The sequence below is a fragment of the Electrophorus electricus genome, chromosome 3 (assembly GCF_041902795.1).
Source record: "Electrophorus electricus isolate QZ-2024a chromosome 3, ASM4190279v1, whole genome shotgun sequence".
Classification (NCBI taxonomy): Eukaryota; Metazoa; Chordata; class Actinopteri; order Gymnotiformes; family Gymnotidae; genus Electrophorus; species Electrophorus electricus.
The window spans coordinates 13,181,975-13,200,811 of record NC_137499.1 but is presented as its reverse complement, the minus strand read 5'-3'; the positions used below and the strand labels follow the sequence as shown (position 1 = coordinate 13,200,811).

General features: G+C 40.4%; 2 protein-coding genes across 11 annotated transcripts in view; one reads left to right on the top strand and one right to left on the bottom strand.

Moving 5' to 3' along the window:
- The first annotated feature begins 375 nt into the window (after window positions 1–375).
- Window positions 376–9,257, top strand: slc19a1 (solute carrier family 19 member 1). 6 transcript variants are annotated; one of them, XM_081710421.1, is made up of 7 exons: window positions 484–766; window positions 1,402–1,415; window positions 1,523–2,148; window positions 3,227–4,007; window positions 4,405–4,597; window positions 4,980–5,121; window positions 5,725–9,257. In XM_081710421.1, the coding sequence occupies exons 3-7, from the start codon at window positions 1,876–1,878 to the stop codon at window positions 5,902–5,904; spliced, it is 1,569 nt and encodes a 522-aa protein (XP_081566547.1). In that variant the 5' UTR covers window positions 484–766; window positions 1,402–1,415; window positions 1,523–1,875; the 3' UTR covers window positions 5,905–9,257. The 6 variants fall into 6 exon arrangements, with proteins under 6 accessions (XP_026875973.3, XP_026875975.3, XP_081566547.1 ...); XM_027020172.3 differs by lacking the exons at window positions 484–766; window positions 1,402–1,415 and adding an exon at window positions 376–450; XM_027020174.3 differs by lacking the exons at window positions 484–766; window positions 1,402–1,415 and adding an exon at window positions 382–454.
- Window positions 9,040–18,837, bottom strand: part of col18a1b (collagen type XVIII alpha 1 chain b) — a 40,929-nt gene continuing 31,131 nt past the window's right edge. For all 5 annotated transcript variants that reach the window (XM_027020167.3, XM_027020163.3, XM_027020164.3 and 2 more), the window contains 18 exons: window positions 18,702–18,761; window positions 18,509–18,586; window positions 18,348–18,383; window positions 18,118–18,171; window positions 17,926–18,006; window positions 17,767–17,835; window positions 17,550–17,577; window positions 17,410–17,463; window positions 17,208–17,242; window positions 17,011–17,124; window positions 16,755–16,911; window positions 16,533–16,597; window positions 15,912–16,040; window positions 15,775–15,807; window positions 15,126–15,548; window positions 14,570–14,767; window positions 11,174–11,289; window positions 9,040–11,081 (listed from right to left, as the gene is read on the bottom strand). In XM_027020167.3, the coding sequence (XP_026875968.2) occupies window positions 10,880–11,081; window positions 11,174–11,289; window positions 14,570–14,767; window positions 15,126–15,548; window positions 15,775–15,807; window positions 15,912–16,040; window positions 16,533–16,597; window positions 16,755–16,911; window positions 17,011–17,124; window positions 17,208–17,242; window positions 17,410–17,463; window positions 17,550–17,577; window positions 17,767–17,835; window positions 17,926–18,006; window positions 18,118–18,171; window positions 18,348–18,383; window positions 18,509–18,586; window positions 18,702–18,761 (1,932 nt within the window). In that variant the 3' untranslated portion in view covers window positions 9,040–10,879. The remainder of the gene's footprint in view (window positions 11,082–11,173; window positions 11,290–14,569; window positions 14,768–15,125; window positions 15,549–15,774; window positions 15,808–15,911; window positions 16,041–16,532; window positions 16,598–16,754; window positions 16,912–17,010; window positions 17,125–17,207; window positions 17,243–17,409; window positions 17,464–17,549; window positions 17,578–17,766; window positions 17,836–17,925; window positions 18,007–18,117; window positions 18,172–18,347; window positions 18,384–18,508; window positions 18,587–18,701; window positions 18,762–18,837) is intronic.

Genomic DNA, 18,837 nt, shown 5'->3' with positions numbered 1-18,837 from the left:
AGTGTTTCTGGAGCTACATACTGAAAATATTTTCTTATATACATTATTCCATGTTCTGTCATCAAACCTACAGGCAAGATCTTTCTCCCACACTGTTCTTAAGGAGTCATGAGTTAACAAACCTCAATGAGACAGCACAGAATATATAGATATGAGATTTTATCATCCCCATCTACTCTAGTCTGCCAATGCGAAATATAAGATCTCTGACGTGTAATCTATTTTCACAAGTGTGTTAAAAGATTCACATGCGAAATATAGGAAATTCGACGTATAATCTTTTTCATAAGTGTGTTAAAAGGTTCTCATGCAGATTTTAACGTCGTGCACATGACTTTTATTTTGAAAAGACGTGTTGGCGCTGAAGCGCCGGCCCACATATACTCGTCAGTAAATCAGACATGATCTTTACGCATCTTGTAATGCTATCAGCGTTCAAAGCCATTGTGTGTGAGTAAGTTCACAAGACATATGAATTGCATAAAATGTTTTTTAGGGTGTACATGTTATTCTTTAGTGCCGCAGTGGGCTGTAGTTTGTTGAAGGATCAGAGTACACGCGTTTAGCACGTGTTTATTCCATGGCAGCGCGTTACTCTTGCAGAACACGGCATTCTTTAACTAAGTTTGATCAGTTCAGTGAAGGCATTCTCTGTCTTTTAAACAAACAGTTTACCTGTCCAGCTAGTGCTGAGGTTGATCAGCATCGAGCACAAGGCTGCTTAGTTTGCCCCACAGAAGATATGCGGGAAGACACACGTCTGTCTGTAGGTTTCTGATCGCATCACGTCCGTCTGTAGCTTTCTGTTTCTGTTCACTTTGTTTCAACATACAGAAAACGTTTTTAAAAAGCTGCACATGTAGCTACATGCAACGTGTAATGCTTCGGGAAAGAGCGACGGGATGACGTGTAATGAACTCTATTGGCTTAATTTGTCTGTATTATTGAGTTGTATTTGTGTCGCGATGTTTGCGTTATCTTCATTTGCATGTAGGTGGTTTCGTGTAATTTTGTAACTTAAAACACTTAAAACCCATTTTGCTTTTCCTAGTAGTATGACGAGCAACATAAGTAGTCTTGCTGTGTATTCCATGTTGTTTAGAAGTGTTATGAAAATATGACGTGAAATAATGCATTTGCATTTGGTCGTGAGAAAACAGTAATGCAGTAAAACAAGCCTAGCAACTCCGTTAAACTCTGTGTATGCGCTAACATTTTACCATAACAGTACTCCACAAAATTCCCATGTAATAAAACCAATACTCTTTCAAAACTCAATTAAAATGATTTAGGCAAGCCCTTTTTGAAAAAACTGTTTTTAGCTAGATTTCACCGATCTAATGTGATGTACTCTTTTTTTCTTTTTTTCCCCTTTTTAAAAAAAACCCAATTTATTCACAGGCCAGCCTTCATTGGTATTGCTTCCTGTTGTAATACCAAATTTGTTACACATTTAATACATGTTAGAACATCTTCTGTCTCTTACAGTAAGTGATCACTGTTTTGTGTTTTTCTTTTGCAGGATCTGTTATTGTCAGACTTGCAAGAGAGACAATGGTTAGGTACACAGTGTTATTTGTAGATTGACATATTCAATTTTTAAATAGTGAACTATAAGCCCATCCCTCATTTTATGAAATCTTGATTTCTATTAAGTCATTTTTTGAATGCTTAATGGCTGGTTGATCTTCTAATGCGCTACCGACACCACACTGGGTAAATTCCCTTTAGAATATAAAAATAATTTTTTTTTCTACATTTTAATACCTCCTTGACTTCCTTTAACATTTCAGTATTATGTGACATCCTTTGTCCGGATTTTTATGGAGTGACATAGCCATCCTAAGTTGTAGTATTGCTAGGCAACTGTAGAATATGGTCGAGTCTGTGACGTATAGTGGGGAGGAAGGAGATCACAGGGATAACTTGAGCACAGATGAGAATAAGGATGCACCCAAGCCTGAGGAGCCACCACTGTGCATGCTCGACATGCAAGCAGACCCGAAGGAGCAAGCCCAGAAACCCGGTTCCTGGAAGTGGTCCGTGGTCTTCCTGTGTTTCTACGGCTTCATGGTCCAGCTGAAGCCAGGCGAGCCCTTTATCACACCACAACTGCTGAGTCCTGAGAAGAACTTCACCCGAGAACAGGTGCGCCTCGGTGTGGAGTTCAAAGTTACACTTGACAGCCCTTAAGGTTCCTTTTTAGCTATGGATTTGTTATTAGTTATTGGATTCAAATTTTAACCCAGAGATTAAGTGACTATCTGTTTTATTAATTACCCACTCCTTTTTTGTTTGTTTTGTTGGTCGTTTAAAACAAAACAATCATCATATGCTTTCTCTGTAGCACCCCGGGGTTGTGTATTTCTGTAGCATCTGTGGTTGTGTTTTTCTGTAACATCTGTGGTTATGGAACCTTGTTTTAGGAAAAGGTTGTTAGTGGGTTAGCGGTTCCAGATGAAGTTCTGCTTGGTTTGCACTGTCTTGTTTGGGCCCCATGCTAAGCGGTAATAGCTGGAGCATAGTTGCTTAAACCTGGTCAGAGGTCACATTCCTGGTAAATGGGTCAGACAGGCTGTGAGCTATTGCCAGATCTTGCTGACTACAGATACCTCTGTAGGCATGTTTTACTGGGACAGTAAGTGACACGGAGTACATTTTATGAAGCATGTGATTTTGAGCATGCACTGCACGTGGTTTCCCTGAAAGCCCCTGAAACCAATGGCACCACATGTAAACAAAAAAAAAGATGTGCATACTGCCAACTCTGAGTGGTCTAACTGGCTCTGTGGGAGGACATAGTTGCTGTTTTCTCATTCAGTTACATTTTCACTTCAAGTGAGTTCCACAGCACATGTACCATCATTTACTGCCACCAAGTGCTGCTGTTTGTTTAACTAGGTCATTATTCAGACTAAGGGGAAGGGGACTAAGCAGACTTTGGAACTAACTATCCTAAATGCACTCCTGCCAGTGAAGTTGTGTGTGGTCATTAATAACATTGCGCTTGTGAAGTTTTGATGTGTGTTTATTTTATTTGTTAGGGCTAGAATTAATAGGCAGTTATTCCATTGCTGAATATACTGCAGGGGCCGATGCTTTCTACTGGGTGATCTGAATATTCCGATGCTTCCTACCAGGTGATCTGAATATTCCAATGCTTCCTACCGGGTGATCAGTCCTTGGGCTTTCCTCATGTCTTTCTGTTGTCGCCTTGTGTGTGCAGGTGACCAATGAGATCAGCCCAGTGCTCTCTTACTCCTACATGGCTGTGCTGGTGCCCGTGTTTCTGCTGACCGACTACCTACGCTACAAACCTGTCCTGGTCCTCCAGGGCCTCAGCCAAGTCTCCATCTGGCTCATCCTGTTTCTTGGCACCTCCCTGCTGCAGATGCAATTTATGGAGTTTTTCTACGGGGTCACCATGGCGGCTCGCGTAGCCTACTCATCCTACATCTTCTCACTGGTGCCGGCAGGCGTTTACCAACAGGCGGCTAGTTACTCTCGCTCCTCCGTCTTACTGGGCGTGTTCACCAGCTCTGTGATGGGTCAGCTGTGCATGTCACTGGGGCATGTCACGTACAGGATGCTCAGCGCTGTCTCGCTTGCCTTCGTCTCGTTCGGCCTCCTGCTGTCCCTCTGCTTGCCGTGGCCTAAACGCAGCCTGTTCTTCAACCAGAGCCATCTGGAGGAGCAGGGGGCCTCCCACCCACCTGAGCTCGACGAGATCAAGCGAGACAGAGGGGCCAGCAAGGCCCCATCGTCAGGCTGTGATGGAGGCGGTGCCCCCTGCTGGGCAAACTGTGTGTTTGTTGAGATGTTGAAGGAGTTAAGGAATGTTGTGAATGTGTCTAACCTAAGACTCTGGAGCCTGTGGTGGATCTTCAACTCCACTGGCTATTACTTGGTGGTGTTCTATGTGCATATATTGTGGAACAAAGTTTACCCTGCCACAGATCAAAAACATGTCTACAATGGAGGGGTTGAAGCAGCCTCCACGTTGCTTGGTGAGTTCTGCAGCATGTAAAATTACTAACAAATAGCAAAAGTTCTTCTAGATGACAGGAGTTCAGGAAAAACCAGAAAGTAGCTGGACTATATGACCTTTTATCTGCCTGGATACAGTTTGGACTAGAAGATCCTAAGAGTTAATGAATGCAGTTTATTGAAGGCGTTGGCAACTTATACACATCAGTTTGCTGCTCAGATGGAGGCAAAGTCCAAGTTCTGTAAGAGATCACTGAGTTTGCCCGCAGCACACGACAGATATCGCAGACTAATGAAGAGTGTCACATGAAAACACTTTATTAAAAGCTCTCCATCTTGCATCCTTCAACAGTGTACCTTCAGCATCATTACAAGTGCATGAGCATAACTTTAGGAATGAACACTCTTTTCCATCAGGTGCCATCACATCATTTGTGGCCGGCTTCGTGAAGATCCGATGGAACGTGTGGTCAGAGCTGGTGATTGGTCTCATCACTGCTTCACAGGCTGGCTTGCTGCTTCTCATGGGCTCTACCAACAACATCTGGGTATGCTATGTATGCTACGTCCTCTTCCGTGGCTTCTACCAGTTCCTGGTGCCTATTGCGACGTGAGTACCACAGGAGTGCTTGCTCCAACGTTCTGTAGTGTTATCACATTAGAAAAAGGGCCTTCAGGGTTGGGGTTTAGTTCTGTAGTGTACAGTTTATTTTTAACTGTTTTGCAACTTCTGCCATTCCATGAATTGAACAGTTATGCATTCTACATCAGAACAGGCCTCTTAGAAAATGGTACCTGTGGTAACTGAACATGTTAATTTTGTGAAAACACAGAGCTCCTCACACAAGAAGAGCTGTAAGGAAGAATTTGTTGTGCTCGGCTACCCGAAGGGCAAACGGCAAAACATAAAAAATAATCAGACCTTAGGAAAGACAATTTTACAGGCCAAATTGTCATCATATTTCAGCCCTGTTGCTGTCTTCCTCTGTCAGCTTCCAGATTGCCTCCTCTCTCACCAAAGAGCTATGTGCTCTGGTGTTTGGTGTGAACACTTTCCTGGGAACCATCCTGAAGAGCATTATAACTCTAATCATAGTGGATAAAAGAGGTTTGGCTCTGCCTGTGCATTCCCAGGTAAGGACCCTTTTCTAAAGGTACAAGTAATGTGTTTGTGTTTTTTAAAAAGTGGCAAAGCTATCCAGTTGCGTTTATGGAAATGCCCAGCCTTCTACAGATAGATGCAGGACTTCTCCTTCAGAAGTTTACACGGTCTGGAATTCGTTGTGTAGGACTCAGTCCTGTAGCTGTTGTGAAAGACCCAGTCCAATTCTGAGATCTGCCCTTGTGAAGTTATTAGCAAAGACAGCAGTCAACCTTGTGTTGAAAAATGAACTGACCACCTATTAAGTGGCATCCTTAAAGTACAGGATACAGTAGAGTCTGGCACCAAGAATACTATTGATTTTACTGAAGTTTTGTAATTAACCAGGGTACTTGCATTCAGGCTCTGCCATTCAGTAATCTTGTATTTGCTTTTCATTTGCATTAAAAGGCCAAAAAGGCCAAGGCCAAAAGCTTTGCATATGCAAATATGCAAAAATCATAGTGTGTGTGTCCATGTTGCAAAATGTGATGTAATGGGGAAAGTTCCTCATGAATGTCTAGTGTGTCAGCTGTGTAACAGCAGTGTGTTAATTTAAAATTTAGTTTTTAAATGAAATATTTTTTTCCTTACAGTTTTTTGTCTACTTCTTCTACTTCCTCTTGCTGACTGTGGTGTACCTGGGCTGTGCGGCGTGGGTCATCACATGTCATTGCCGCAGTCAGAGGAAGAAGCAGGTGCCTGTAGAGTTGGGCCAGGTGGAACCATTCAGCTCTGAGACAGACCCTCTAACCAACAGAACTGGTGGGAAGTAACAAGGCTGTTGAGTTCAGTTACAGCCATCTGTCCTGTTCTGAGAGGTTCCCGAGAGACTGTGTGTAATTGTCTACACATAAAAACCAAGGTGTACATGTGACACACATTCCCAATGACTGATGATGTGTAAAGGTCTTTGTTGGATTCAGGGTGGAGCTGTTCTGGGGTCTGACGTTGCTGATAAATTTCCACTATGGACCAAGAGGCTGGAGTTGAAAGAAGTGCCTTACAAGTTTCTGAGACTTAACCTGTTTCTCTGTACTTCCTCATCTTTTAAACACCGTTCTATTTGAACAACCGCCAAAGTAGTTTTGGTGTAATGGTGGAGAGCAGTTGATGCATCTTCATAGTTGGTGGGAGAGTCAGATGCAGGCAGTAATCTGAGTTACCTGAGAGTATAGACTTCAGGTTTGTTTCTGAGAGAAGTAAAATTCTTTCAATTCTTTGTTTTACCTTTTTCTTTTTTTTATTGGGCACCTTCTTGGATTTCTCTGTTGCACAGAGTTAACTAGTTGTTAATTATTACTTGTCTTTAATTTTTTAGTCACCAATTTACATGTTTTAGATATTTAAAATGTGAAATTTTGTTGATGACCTCATTAAAAATAAAAAAGAAAGAAGCTATAGCAGCAGATTAAAATGTTGGTAATGCTGGTAATAGCTGTGGTTCCAGGAGGTTGGTCAGGGCCAACAGGGCTGAGCAGAACAGCTGCTGTCTGGCGTGGTGTTTGGCAGGAGAAAGAGTGCTTTGTGTCAGTATTGCAGTCCGACGTCGTCCGTTAACGAACGTGGACTGTGCTAAATGCTGAGAGGTCGAGTCAGTGCAGTGAATGTTTTGTGCTGTACGCACTGAAGGAAGAGAGGAACTCCTCAGTCAGACCCTGACATCACATGGTGTTGCTTGGTACTAATTACAGATCTTTGATGCTAATGGTTCTTGTAAAACTTTGGAGCACTTTTGGTCCCAAACGGCTGAATTAGACGCACACAATGGTTTTTAGTAGTATAAGCAAATTAATTGTGGAACATTTTAACAACAATGATATGTTCTCTTTTAGCACGTGTAATTGTGATATTGGCAGAAGCACACTTCTCTATCCCTCTTCTGGTATTACATGGACCAATTAGGAATGATAATGTAAAATATTTGCGAGAGAATTACCATTTTAGCATTATCTTATTAGTCTGTCATGACCGAGCAAGATCTTTGGTGTGTGGTGGTGGCAATGGACAAGGCAGCCAGTGCTAATTATATTTCATTTTTCTGGCAACAAAAATATTTGCTGTTAACATTGATCAGTATCACCTGTTTTCTATTAGAATGTCTTAGAAATGGCACACTGCTATAAGGAACCCTAGCACCTCTACTGTTCATTATTTAAGACACCTAATTCACACCCTGGCGACTCGAGTATGACATTGCCGTGCGGCCAGATTTGTGTGTAACTCTTGGCTGGGGGAATTTCGCAGCACTACAGCCTCTGAACATGAGCACAGGGCGTAGAAAGTAGTGAGGCGTGTCAAGCCAGGAGCCAGCTCAAGAGGTTTTTGGCAAGCCCATTTATGAGTAGCTGGTTTCATAAATGCTTCTGATTTTTTAAAATGCTTCTAATTAAAAAAAAAGAAAAAAAAAAAAAAAGGAAATGTATAGAATTGGAAAAAAAACAACTATTTCTTAAATTTATGGCATTTATCTGTCGCTTTTATCCAAAGCTACTTACAAATATGACTGAGTACAACTTGAGCAAATGAGGGTTAAGGGTCTTGCTCAGGGCACCAACAGTGGTCATTTGGCAACCTTCCAATTCCAAGTCAAGTACCTTAACCACTGAGCTACCACTGCCCTAAATGAGTTCTCTGATTTTGTTTGCATGTTAATCCGGATCTTTTGACGCAGGGACTACCCGGAACAGAGGAGCAGGGTAGATCACATCTTAATGGTAAAGAACATGGAATTAAACTAAGCTAAATATTTTATGCAGTCTGAACTGTACATTGTACTGCTGTTGGGTTGCTGTTATGCAATGCTGAACAAGCAGTTTAATGTCTGAACATTTGCATCTTCATTGCAGAGATGGGTGCTTAGATGTTTTTATAATTTTTTGTAGGTATCTGAGATGATTTATATGTATATATTTCAAAACATTCAATTAAGTTACCATTTGAGTTACAATTAAAGGCCTACTAGAGTGTATATAGTGTACTTTGGAGCACCAGTGTTAACATTACCACCTATAATTAAAAGGTACAGTACTTGGGTCATTACGGTTGTGTGTTCTAGTTTCCAAAACTAATGTGTAACACACAAAGTGCCTCTGGATTTCTGCATCTGGGGATGTTTGGATATTTATAGTAATATGACTTTAAAAATGAGTTTGAATAAACACAACTGAGGCACTTCAGATGTTTCCTTTACTTTGTAATAGATACTGCATATTATTGTATGTCAGGCAAAATACTGATCATAAGGAAAACATTCAGAATTTTGCACTTTAGACACCTTTGATTTTTATTTTGAATTTTTATTTTTATTTTTAACCGTACTTTTAAAGTGAGCATAATGTTCTGGTACATTTTACAAACTGAATATTTGCTATAAAATCATACACTGAAAACTAGAAAATGTAATTATTTGTTTTGAATTTATAATTTTTTTTTTAGATCTGAATTTGTAAGTATCTAATAAATCTTTAGGAATGATAAAAGATTTCACTAAAGTTATAGTTCATTAACAGGATATTGAGAGCTAATTGTAACTTAATCTCTGCCTATGGCAACTGTAACATTATTGTCTGTCTACAGACAAAAGTTCTGTTCTTGAAATTGAAAATAATTTATTTGAAACATACTCATCTATTAAGCACATTTTCTTTCAATTGTGCTCCAAGTGTACAGAAATGTGTGATGGCTTTTGTCTGTTGTAATGCACAATAACTGGAAATTAAATTAGTTAACCCTGATCATTTCTTTAATGTATCACACTTGTAATGCAAGAAACTGTGAGCTCAAAGGAATAGAAGGCACTCTTTGACAAGTAGGCAAACATACAATGTTTCATAATCTGTTGGAAGAGCATTACTCAGTGAACAGCTTCAAGTGTAATTGTTTAGCAGCATAATAAATAAAAATACATATTTTAGAGATTCTCATTGTTTATTAGTTTCATAAAAATTACAGTACATATGATATACAAATGGCTTCCAGGTTTGTTGTGGTCATAATCCATTAGAAGTGTACTGTAGTTCAGTAGACTCAACAATATTGGCAATTGACCAGTAAACTCTTGTACTTAAAGCTTTCTACTGTTAAACTTGTGTTCAAAATAAATATAAATCTAAAAAAAAAAAAAAAAGGCTTAAGTGGAAAAGTACAGAAATGAAGAATTGTTACACAGATATGGTCAAAAATAATTTTGACACAGATGCAAAACAAGTGTTAATTAACATTAAAAAAACATGTATTTCTTACACTAATTATAGACCATTTGGGTGCAGTTGTAATGAACTAAGTGCATATATAATTCAGTGAAGCTTGAGACCTTAAAAGGCCCATGTCTTTGGTCTGGTTTGTGAAGGCACCTTAAAAATTCCACCTTAATGAACTTAGTTTTAAATGCATCATCTACTGCATTTAGCTCTAAAAAGAAATTGATTTATAAAGAGAATTCTTTACTAGTTGAACTGGTGGTAACTGGTGGTCAAACAACCTGGAAATGAATCATATACTAAAGAGGGTGGAATGTGGGCTGGAATGTGGGCTATCTACTACTATGGTTATGCTCTTTGGCAAGGAGCTTGTGTGGTTGAACTGGTATTCGGGGACCAAATTGTAGCCTCGCCTGAGAGTTTTCTGTAAGATAAATAAAAAATGGTACAGATTTGTACAGTTTTAAGCAAACCTAACAAGCATTTCCCTCATTCAGCCTTGTTTAACTTTGTGGAGTAAGATGAAGGAGTCGAGAATCTCCCGTTTATTTTTATAGGGATTATATGGTTTGTTGTGACTGAGTCAAAGGTACTGAAACTAGGGACAGATCTAATTTTGTGTCCTTCCCATAGTTAAATCTAATTACTTTTCCACACAATGGTTTACTTTTTTTTTTTTTAACTCAAGGGTTAAATAAAAATATGTAGACATTGAGTCCTCCATAGGTACTGAAGTCCTGAGGTAAAGATTTTTACCAGATAGTTTTTGGAATGTAAACCTACAGCCACACTGCACCTTTGTGTTTGACTGCCCACCCCTAATTTCTGCATATTTAGAATTTTTGTAATGTTATATATTTACTAACCTCTCTATTAAAATCTCCTACCTTGTACCTAGACTTACAGGTCACTTTATTAGCTACACCTGTATAATAGGTACATTTTAGCTACACTTGTTTAATAGGTACAAGTCTACAACTACAGATTGGAGATCCCGCTACCCCATTTCAAACCAACCATTTTCTGACTATGATTTGGGTGGTGGACTATTCCCATCACAACATTAAGATGGTAGCTGTGGGAATACATTCAGGGGTATACTGTAGTGGCTAACAATGCTGCCTTACCTGTGGGGGACTAGGGTTCAAACCCCATCTGGGCAAGTGCTCTATGCTGAACCAATAAGAGTCCTTGGACAAGACTCCTAACACTACACTCTCCTGCTCCTGTGATATGCTTGAAATTGTAAGCTGCTATGGATAAGTGTCTACTGTGCTCAAAAACTGAAGAGCTGTATGCACTGGGCATGGACTCACTACTTATACACCTACACAGAGTTAGTAATAAACTGGCTGGTTTGTGTACCCTCAATCCCAAAGGTGTGAGTATTTGTTGGAAATTAAGATTTTGTTTTCACTACTGGAGTACAGGAGAGTACTACTGGAGTACTGTACATTAACAGGAAGTCATGGCTTTGAACCATGTGTGTGTGTATATTGTTCTTCTGAGGCAGCTGTAAAGGAACCCCCCCCCCCCCCCCAAGCTTTCATTAGGCAATGTAGCTGTTCTCCACACACAGCACAACGTAGGAACTGGAGCAGCTGCGTGCAGTCTGCTGGAGAAGGCGGCCGTTTCGGAGAGAGGAGGCCATGCCAGTGACGGCATGGTTGTTGGTCCGCCATGCTTCGCAGTAGCTGTCTGTCTGCCGGAGCCCGGCGACGCATGAACCGTGCCACACCAGCTTCTCTGGCCTGCGAGAAAAGATGGCAGTAAGAACAGAAACTCCAGCCTGGGACAAAGGTGCTCAGGGAAAGGTCTCTGAAGAGTGAAGGTTAAGACTCGCCATGCGTCGTCTTCAAGGACATCTCGGCCGTCGAATGAGTAGATCCGTGTGTTCTCTCTCATCCGGCCGTCTGAGGCATTAAAGATGGACTCCCAGTTGCTGAATACCTCCTCATCCTGGAGGAAGAAGATACAGAAACATCAGTGATATAGAAAATGTCAGTGACTCAATATTTATATACAGTTATGTGCAAAATATTAGCAGTGTGTTTAAAACAACTGAGAAAAAGCTCAAATCCTCATAATAGCATTTATTTCTATATACACAAAGGCACTGGGAGCACTGCACATTCAATTCCAAATGAAAACATGAACAACATATGAATTTTTAAACTGAAAATGAAGAAAAAGCATAATAGGCTGTTCCAAAAAATTGCATTGTCTTCATTTTCATTTACAAACTGAAAGTTGTTTACAGATTTAGCTTTTCTGTTGATCACTGAACTAATATTTAGTTGTATTTCTGATAACTGCTTTACATCTGTGTGGCATGGAGGCAACGAACATCTGACACCTGGAAACAGATATTCCAGCCCAAGCTGACTGGACTACATTCCACAGTTCTTCTGCATTCTTGGGTTTTGCATCAAAAACAGCATTTGTGATGTCACTCCACAAATTCACAATCGGATTGGGGTATTCACATAACATCAGCCTTGTTGGTCTGGAACCAGGATGTTGCTCGCTTGCTGGTGTGTTTGGGGTCATTGTCCTGCTGAAACACCCATTTCAAGGGCATTTCTTCTTCAGCATAAAGCAACATGACCTCTTCCAGAATTTTGATATATTCAAACTGCTCCGTGGTGCCTGATATGCTATAAATGGGACAGACTCCAAAGTATGAGAAACATCCCCAAACCATTATGCTTGCACCTGCATGTTTTACAGTCTTCACAGTGTACTGTGGTTTGAATTCAGTGTTTATGGGTCATCTCACAAGCTGTCTGGGGCCTTTAAGAACAATAGAATAAAATAGAATGTTGCGCCACTTCTCTTTAGGCTAGTCAGTGTGTTCTTTGGCAAACTGTAACCTTTTCAGCACGTCTTTTTTTTCAGCAATAGTACTTTACGAGGATTTCTTGCAAATAGTTTGGCTTCACATAGGTATCTTCTGATTGTTGCAGTACTCACAGGTAACTGAAGATCTTCTTTGATTTTCCTGGAGCTGATCATTGGATGCTTCTTTGCCATTCTTATTATTCTATGATCTACGCGGGTGGGAGTATTTATTTTCCTACCACATGTTTCTGGTTTTGTTTGCCATTTTAAAGCATTTGAGATCATTTTAGCTGAGCAGCCAATTATTTTCTGCACTTCTTTATGTTTTCACCTCTCCAATCAACTTCTTGATCAAAGTTCTTTCTCTTTCGGTACAAAGTCTGGAATGACCCATTTTACTTCACTGAGCAAGGGCTAAAACCACCAGGTACATTTGCTGCCCTCCTTTAAATAAGGGCCATAATTGAGACCTGTTTCTTCATAGAATGAATGACCTCACTAATTGAACTCCACACTGCTATTAATTTGAACATGCCAGTTCATTAAATGAGTCAATGACACCCAATTAGCAGCATGCATTGTCGTGACTGTTGATTCTATTGGTTGCCCACTATTCGGCTGCACCTAGTCATGAATTTTTTTCCCCATGTTATATTATCTTTTCTGCCAAAATCAGTAATTAAATACATTAGCGATGTTAGACTGCTATTATTTTGCACATAACTGTGTGTGTGTGTGTATATATACACACACACACACACACACACACACACACACACACAGAGCTCTGGAAAAAAATGAGACCACTCCAATTTTTTCTTACATGAGCCATTCCATTCAGGTGTTTGTTGCATTCCTTCACAGACACACCTCATTCTACTTAGGTGATCACCTTAACAAAATCCTATTCTAACGAGCAACAGTATAAAAACCACTGCTGTTGTCATCACTATCCCCTTGTTATAGAACCAGCTAGATGGGAAAAGCAGTGCTAGCGCTACCCAAAAAGTATATGTAATCAAAATACAGCTACAGACCATGCCAAAAGAGTTAAAAAGCAAGGGTATTAATGGGGAAAAGAAGGGTTCAGTTGTAGCTTTTCTGGCAGAAGGATACAGTGAGCATTAGGTTGCTTCTATCTTGAAAATTTCAAAGACTACAGTTAATAAGACCAAGGTCAAGGAGCAAACACATGGGACAACAACAGCTACAGACTGGCAGAGGGTGAAAACGACTCTACGGACTGCGATGAGCGCCACCTCATTCGAATGTCACTTAACCGTAAGATGACTTCAAGTGACCTACAAAAAGAATGGCATGCAACAGCTGGGGTGAGTTGCACAGCGAGGACGGTTCAGGAGGCATTGCTGAATTCGTGCAAAGCTAGAAAAAAGCCCCTCTTCAATGAGAAACAAAGAAGAGCCAGACTGAAGTTTGTGAAAGACCATAAAGATTATGCCGTAGAGGACTGGAGTAAGGTCTTCTCTGATGAGTGCAATTTTCAGCTTTGTCCAACACCTGGTCATGTAATGGTTAGACGGAGACCTGGAGAGGCCTACAAGCCAGAGTGTCTCGCACCCACTGTAAAATTTGGTGCAGGATCGGTGATGGTCTAGGGGTGTTTCAGCAAGGCTGGAATCGGGCAGATTTATCTTTGTGAAGGACACATGAATCAAGCCACTTACAAAACTGTGCTGGAAGAAAACTTGCTTCCTTCTGCTCTGCAAATGTTCCCCAACTCTGATTTTTAATTTTTTTCCAACAGGCCAATGCTCTGTCACAGCCAGGTCAATCAAAGTGTGGATGAGGAACCACCAGATCAAGACCCTATCATGGCCAGCTCAATCTCCAGACCTGAACCCCACTGAAAACCTCTAGAATTTGATCAAGAGGAAGATGGATGGTCACAAGCCATTAAACAAAGCCGAGCTCTTGGAATTTCTGTGCCAGGAGTGGTGTAAAGATACCCAACAGCAATGTGAAGGACTGGTGAAAAACATGCCAAGAGGCTTGAAAACTGATTAAAAATCAGGGTTATTCCACCAAATATTGATTTCTTGACTTATCCCAAGTTGAAATATTAGTACTGTGTTGTTTATAAATGAATATGAGCTTGTTTTCTTTGCATTATTTGTGGTCTGAAGCTTCTGTAACTGTTTTATTTTGACCATTAGTCATTTTCATTAAAAAGCATGCTCTAAAATAAATAAAATATTTTTATCTGGACTTTGGAAGAAATGTTGCAAGTAGTTTATAGAATAAAACAAAACTGCTCAGCCTGGTCAAACCCATCAATTAGAAACTAGAGAAACTCATAATTTTGTAGTCTCATTTTTTTCTGGAGCTGTATATAATAAATACATGTACTTTAGTCTGGATGAATGGAGGTGACAAACACCTTCAAGTTAACAACAGGGATGTGATGGCGGTCATTTCTGTGCACTATACTGTGGAGGTCCTGGAGCTGAGAGGAGAGGAAGGCTCTGAACGTGCTTTTAAACCCAGCAGCTTGAGCCTGGAGGAAGCACTGGTGATCGACCCCTCGAATCCCCTGCATGTCTCCCTTTTTAGGGGAGTTGAGGGCGATGAGGTGCAACTACAGAGAAAAAAAATCAAAGGTCACAATGTTTGCAAAAGTACTTCTATAGATAATTATTTCCAAGGCTTTAAAATATCCATTTTATATAAAAAATGTTTTGTAACCTGTACCTGGAAAATTGTGCATTTGACAGAAAATTATTTTGGGAAATGCAAACTTTACTGGAATAATGCATAAGATGATTAAACATGTTCTTCTAATAAAACAATAATATTTCCACTTTATAATTCTACTTTACTCTGATACAAATAATTGTCTTTTTTTATGTTTTTTTTTCCATGAAATATCTAATCTCTCACAAGGTCTGTTCAGCAGAGAGGAAGCAGAGGAAGTAATGGTACGATACGGTACTGACCGCTGGGCCGGAGGAGTGTGTGTGGGTGGGTGCCCGGGCTTCTGGAGCTATGGGCCGGTGTACTGGTGTGACGTAGTATCGTGACCCTGAATGGTATGCGTGTCTGCCATGAGGCTGGTGGGGCTGGTGTCTGGGCTCAGGCTCAGCTGAACCAGCTGGGGCAGGGTAACGAGGGTCCAAGTATCGTGAGTCTGAGTACCGTGGGCCTGAGTACTGGGGATCTGAATGTCGCGGGTCTGTTGGCAGAGGATGTCTCAGATCGGTGGAGTATCGTAGGTCATATGGAGGGTGGCGGTCTGGATCAGGCAGCTCGGGCTGCTGTCCTTCAGGCACTGGGGAAAGTCTTGGGGGAGGGGCTATAACGGAGGAGTCTGGAGAATAAAGCACATCCGGCGGGGGTTCCACCACTGCTATATGACTGTCCTATAGAGGGATACAGAGGGATACAAAGCTATATCATTGTCCTATGGAGGGATACAGAAGAATACAGAGGGATACAAAGCAATATCACTGTCCTATGGAGGGATCCAGAGGGATACAAAGACTGAGGGGCGTGGATGTGCTGCACTCTGGAAAGACTTCTGTCCAGGATTAACTACCATATTCTACAAGTTTAATGCAAGAAAATAAATATTGGTCTTAAACTCACCACAGGGCTTGGGAAAGGTGTATATTCTCCCAGCTGAAATAGTCCAATAAAAACACAGTGAAGTGGGACACATGCAGCTTGGAGACAATGACACAGAAATAGTCGATCATACTACTGTTGGAAGTGTGGTGTCATACCATGACTTTCCGGACACCATCCCGCACTCTGACATAGAAGTCCGTGTTGTCTATGACATAGACTAACGTGCCTTCTGGATGGTGTCGAGTTGCAGTAGCCATTGTGTCAAAAGACCTCATCACCATGACCTGAAGTGATGAAAATGAGGTTAAAGAACAAAGTCTGAAAGTGCAGGGAAATAAACAATACCACTATAATAAAATCCGTAATAAATAGGAATTTGATCATTAACTAATTAACCAAAAAGTTTTATCTAAATGAAGAAACTATCTAATAGTTTATTGACTGCTAATATATTTTATATTCAGTAAATTCTATCATTCAAAATTTGATTAATTTGTAAATCAGCTGGCACAGGGTGGAGCTGTGGTTTCTCTACACTATAAATGACAACTATCATGCACAGTTATACAAGAAAATGTATATCATTAATACCACTATACAATTATATAAATATTAACAATCACTGCCAAGTGTTAGGTAATGATAATCTTTTATCTTTTGTTTTTAAATTCATTTAAAAAACCTTTAACCTATGTATCGGGTAATGATTAAATAGCTTTATATAAATATTTATTTATGGCCAGTTTTTATAAGATGGTAAAGAGAAATTAACTTACCCCAAATGATTGTCCAGGAATTCCAGGGAGACCAGGAGGTCCAGGAGGTCCAGGGATATTGATTGCTAAACATTACACATGTGTTACTATGAACTGTGATTATAATAGTCTAATGTTATTGGCAGTTGTATATGATATACATACAGTATGCATAACTAGAACAATCTAAATGTATTACTTCTAGAATCCAGAGTATTAGCAATGTGTTTCTGTGCTTCTCACATTGTGAAGGTCTGTGTGCTCCTGGACCTGCTGGTCCCGGTGGTCCAGGTGGTCCAGCAGGACCTGGAGTTCCTGGTCGACCAGGATAACCAATTCCTGGAGGTCCAGGATGCCCTGGAGGCCCTGGAGGTCCAGCAACTGATTCTCCTCTAGGGCCCTATTTAGCAGAGCAAACCTTAGGTGTAACTGACGGGTAAGGTAACTTTTATTCACTGGACATGCGTGAGGTCATGTGACAGTTCACACAAAGTCTTACCGGAGGTCCTGGACTTCCGAGTCGACCTTCTCCTGGTCCATAATGGGGACTGTACTGACCACCTCCTGGCTCTCCTTTCTGCCCCTTAGAGCCTTGTTCACCCTTCCATTCATTCTTCGACAACATGTTAACGTTAGTCAGTAGTGTGTGTATATATATATAAGATTTATTAGTCAGTTTGGTTGGCATCTACTTACCTTTAGTGCATAAATGTCAAAACTGCTAGTCAGTCCTGTGACATTTAAAAGAAAAAAAAATCATGTCAGTAGATTTTGACAGGACTATTAGGAAAGCCTGGTATTTATATAGCTGCCTGCAGTAGAACTGGAAAACTCACTCTACTTTCATGAGAGGCTTAAAGCTCAGGGCTGCAGTGTTGTGTTGTTTTTTAACCTGTACCTGGCAAACCCGGTATGCCCGGAGCACCTCTCTCACCCTTCTCTCCTTTACTGCCTGTAAGAAAAATATTTAATACTCCTATTATCCCCAGCTGGAATGTGTACACCTAATGTGATGACCAATTTGACAGTCAAACCTACCATAGTGAAGTCTGGAATCATCATACCCCTAAAAAAAAAAGGTGTCTTAATACAGTGTCACAGAGTGTTCAGCTCTTCTCTTATTAAGTTAATTTTGCAACATTTGGATACAACCAAAATATATGCAGCTCCAGTATAACACTAACATGTATAACCAATTGCACAAGTAGAGGATACTTTCCTGTCTATGCAGTATCACGTTGTTAGTCATACTGACCCTGCTCACAGGTACTACAGGTCCTGGAGGTCCAGGAGGGCCTGGAGGTCCAGGTGGACCTGGGCGTCCCTAAAAACAACCATAAATCCCTATCAGCTCTAACAAGATGTGACATACCAGTGTTTGTCTGAGAACATACTGCAGTTACTCAATAATTACCGGATATCCATATCTGTGTCCACCTGGTCCAAATCCTGAATCTCCTTTTTCTCCCTTATTTCCATTTAGTCCTGGACGACCCTAGAATTACCAGTAGTAGTAGGTAAACCTTTAGTAAAAGGTACTAAAGGTAAACATTTTAATATTATCCACTAATAATACAATGCAGTGCTCATGTGCTGATGTACTCACCGGTCTTCCTGGTATTCCTATTTCTCCCATTGGCCCTGGAGGACCTTGTGGACCCTGGATGGAAACAACAGAAAATAAATCATGGTTTTCTACTGGACTGAACTATCAACACAATTAATTATAAAATGATTAAGTGAAGTAATTAATATACAGGATAAATACTATTTTCTTAGTGTGTATATAGTTTTTTTGTGTGTAATATTCTTTTAAATGGCATAGACAAAACATACTGAAGGTCCCACTGGTCCTGGAGGTCCAGGTTCACCCTTGTAAAAAAGAGATCAATAAGCAAAATTACCATGAGAAATTCTACTGTAAATGCCAACATGGTTATTTTGCCTTATGCTACATCTTATGCTGCATGCTTAGTCAAGGTTTGAGGGAACATCACCAGTTTTCCAGTCCATCCATCAATGTAAATGGGACTTCCAGATGGGCCAAGGAGCTGACCTGGCTCACCCTTCTGACCCTAAACAGAATGGATCCAGGAAGTGAGAGAGAAACCACTGCCTTCAAGTTCAGGTTTACTTGATTTCTTCACATGAATTTTGCCATTTAAAGTATGTTTAAGATATATAATATACCTTAACAGATTCACCTGGTAACCCTGGGATCCCTTGGTCACCTTTGGGTCCAACTGGACCCTGGAAAAGCATAATACTGGTTTAAATTGATTGAAAATGTAAATAGAAAACAATTAATAGTCTATATGTAGGCAGA

Excerpts from the sequence above, each read along its gene's own strand:
- slc19a1 (XM_027020172.3), top strand. The coding sequence starts at position 1,876 with ATGGTCGAGTCTGTGACGTATAGTGGGGAGGAAGGAGATCACAGGGAT. Across the intron at positions 2,149-3,226 it reads AGAACTTCACCCGAGAACAG|GTGACCAATGAGATCAGCCC; the intron begins GTGCGCCTCGGT and ends TTGTGTGTGCAG. Across the intron at positions 4,598-4,979 it reads TTCCTGGTGCCTATTGCGAC|CTTCCAGATTGCCTCCTCTC; the intron begins GTGAGTACCACA and ends TTCCTCTGTCAG.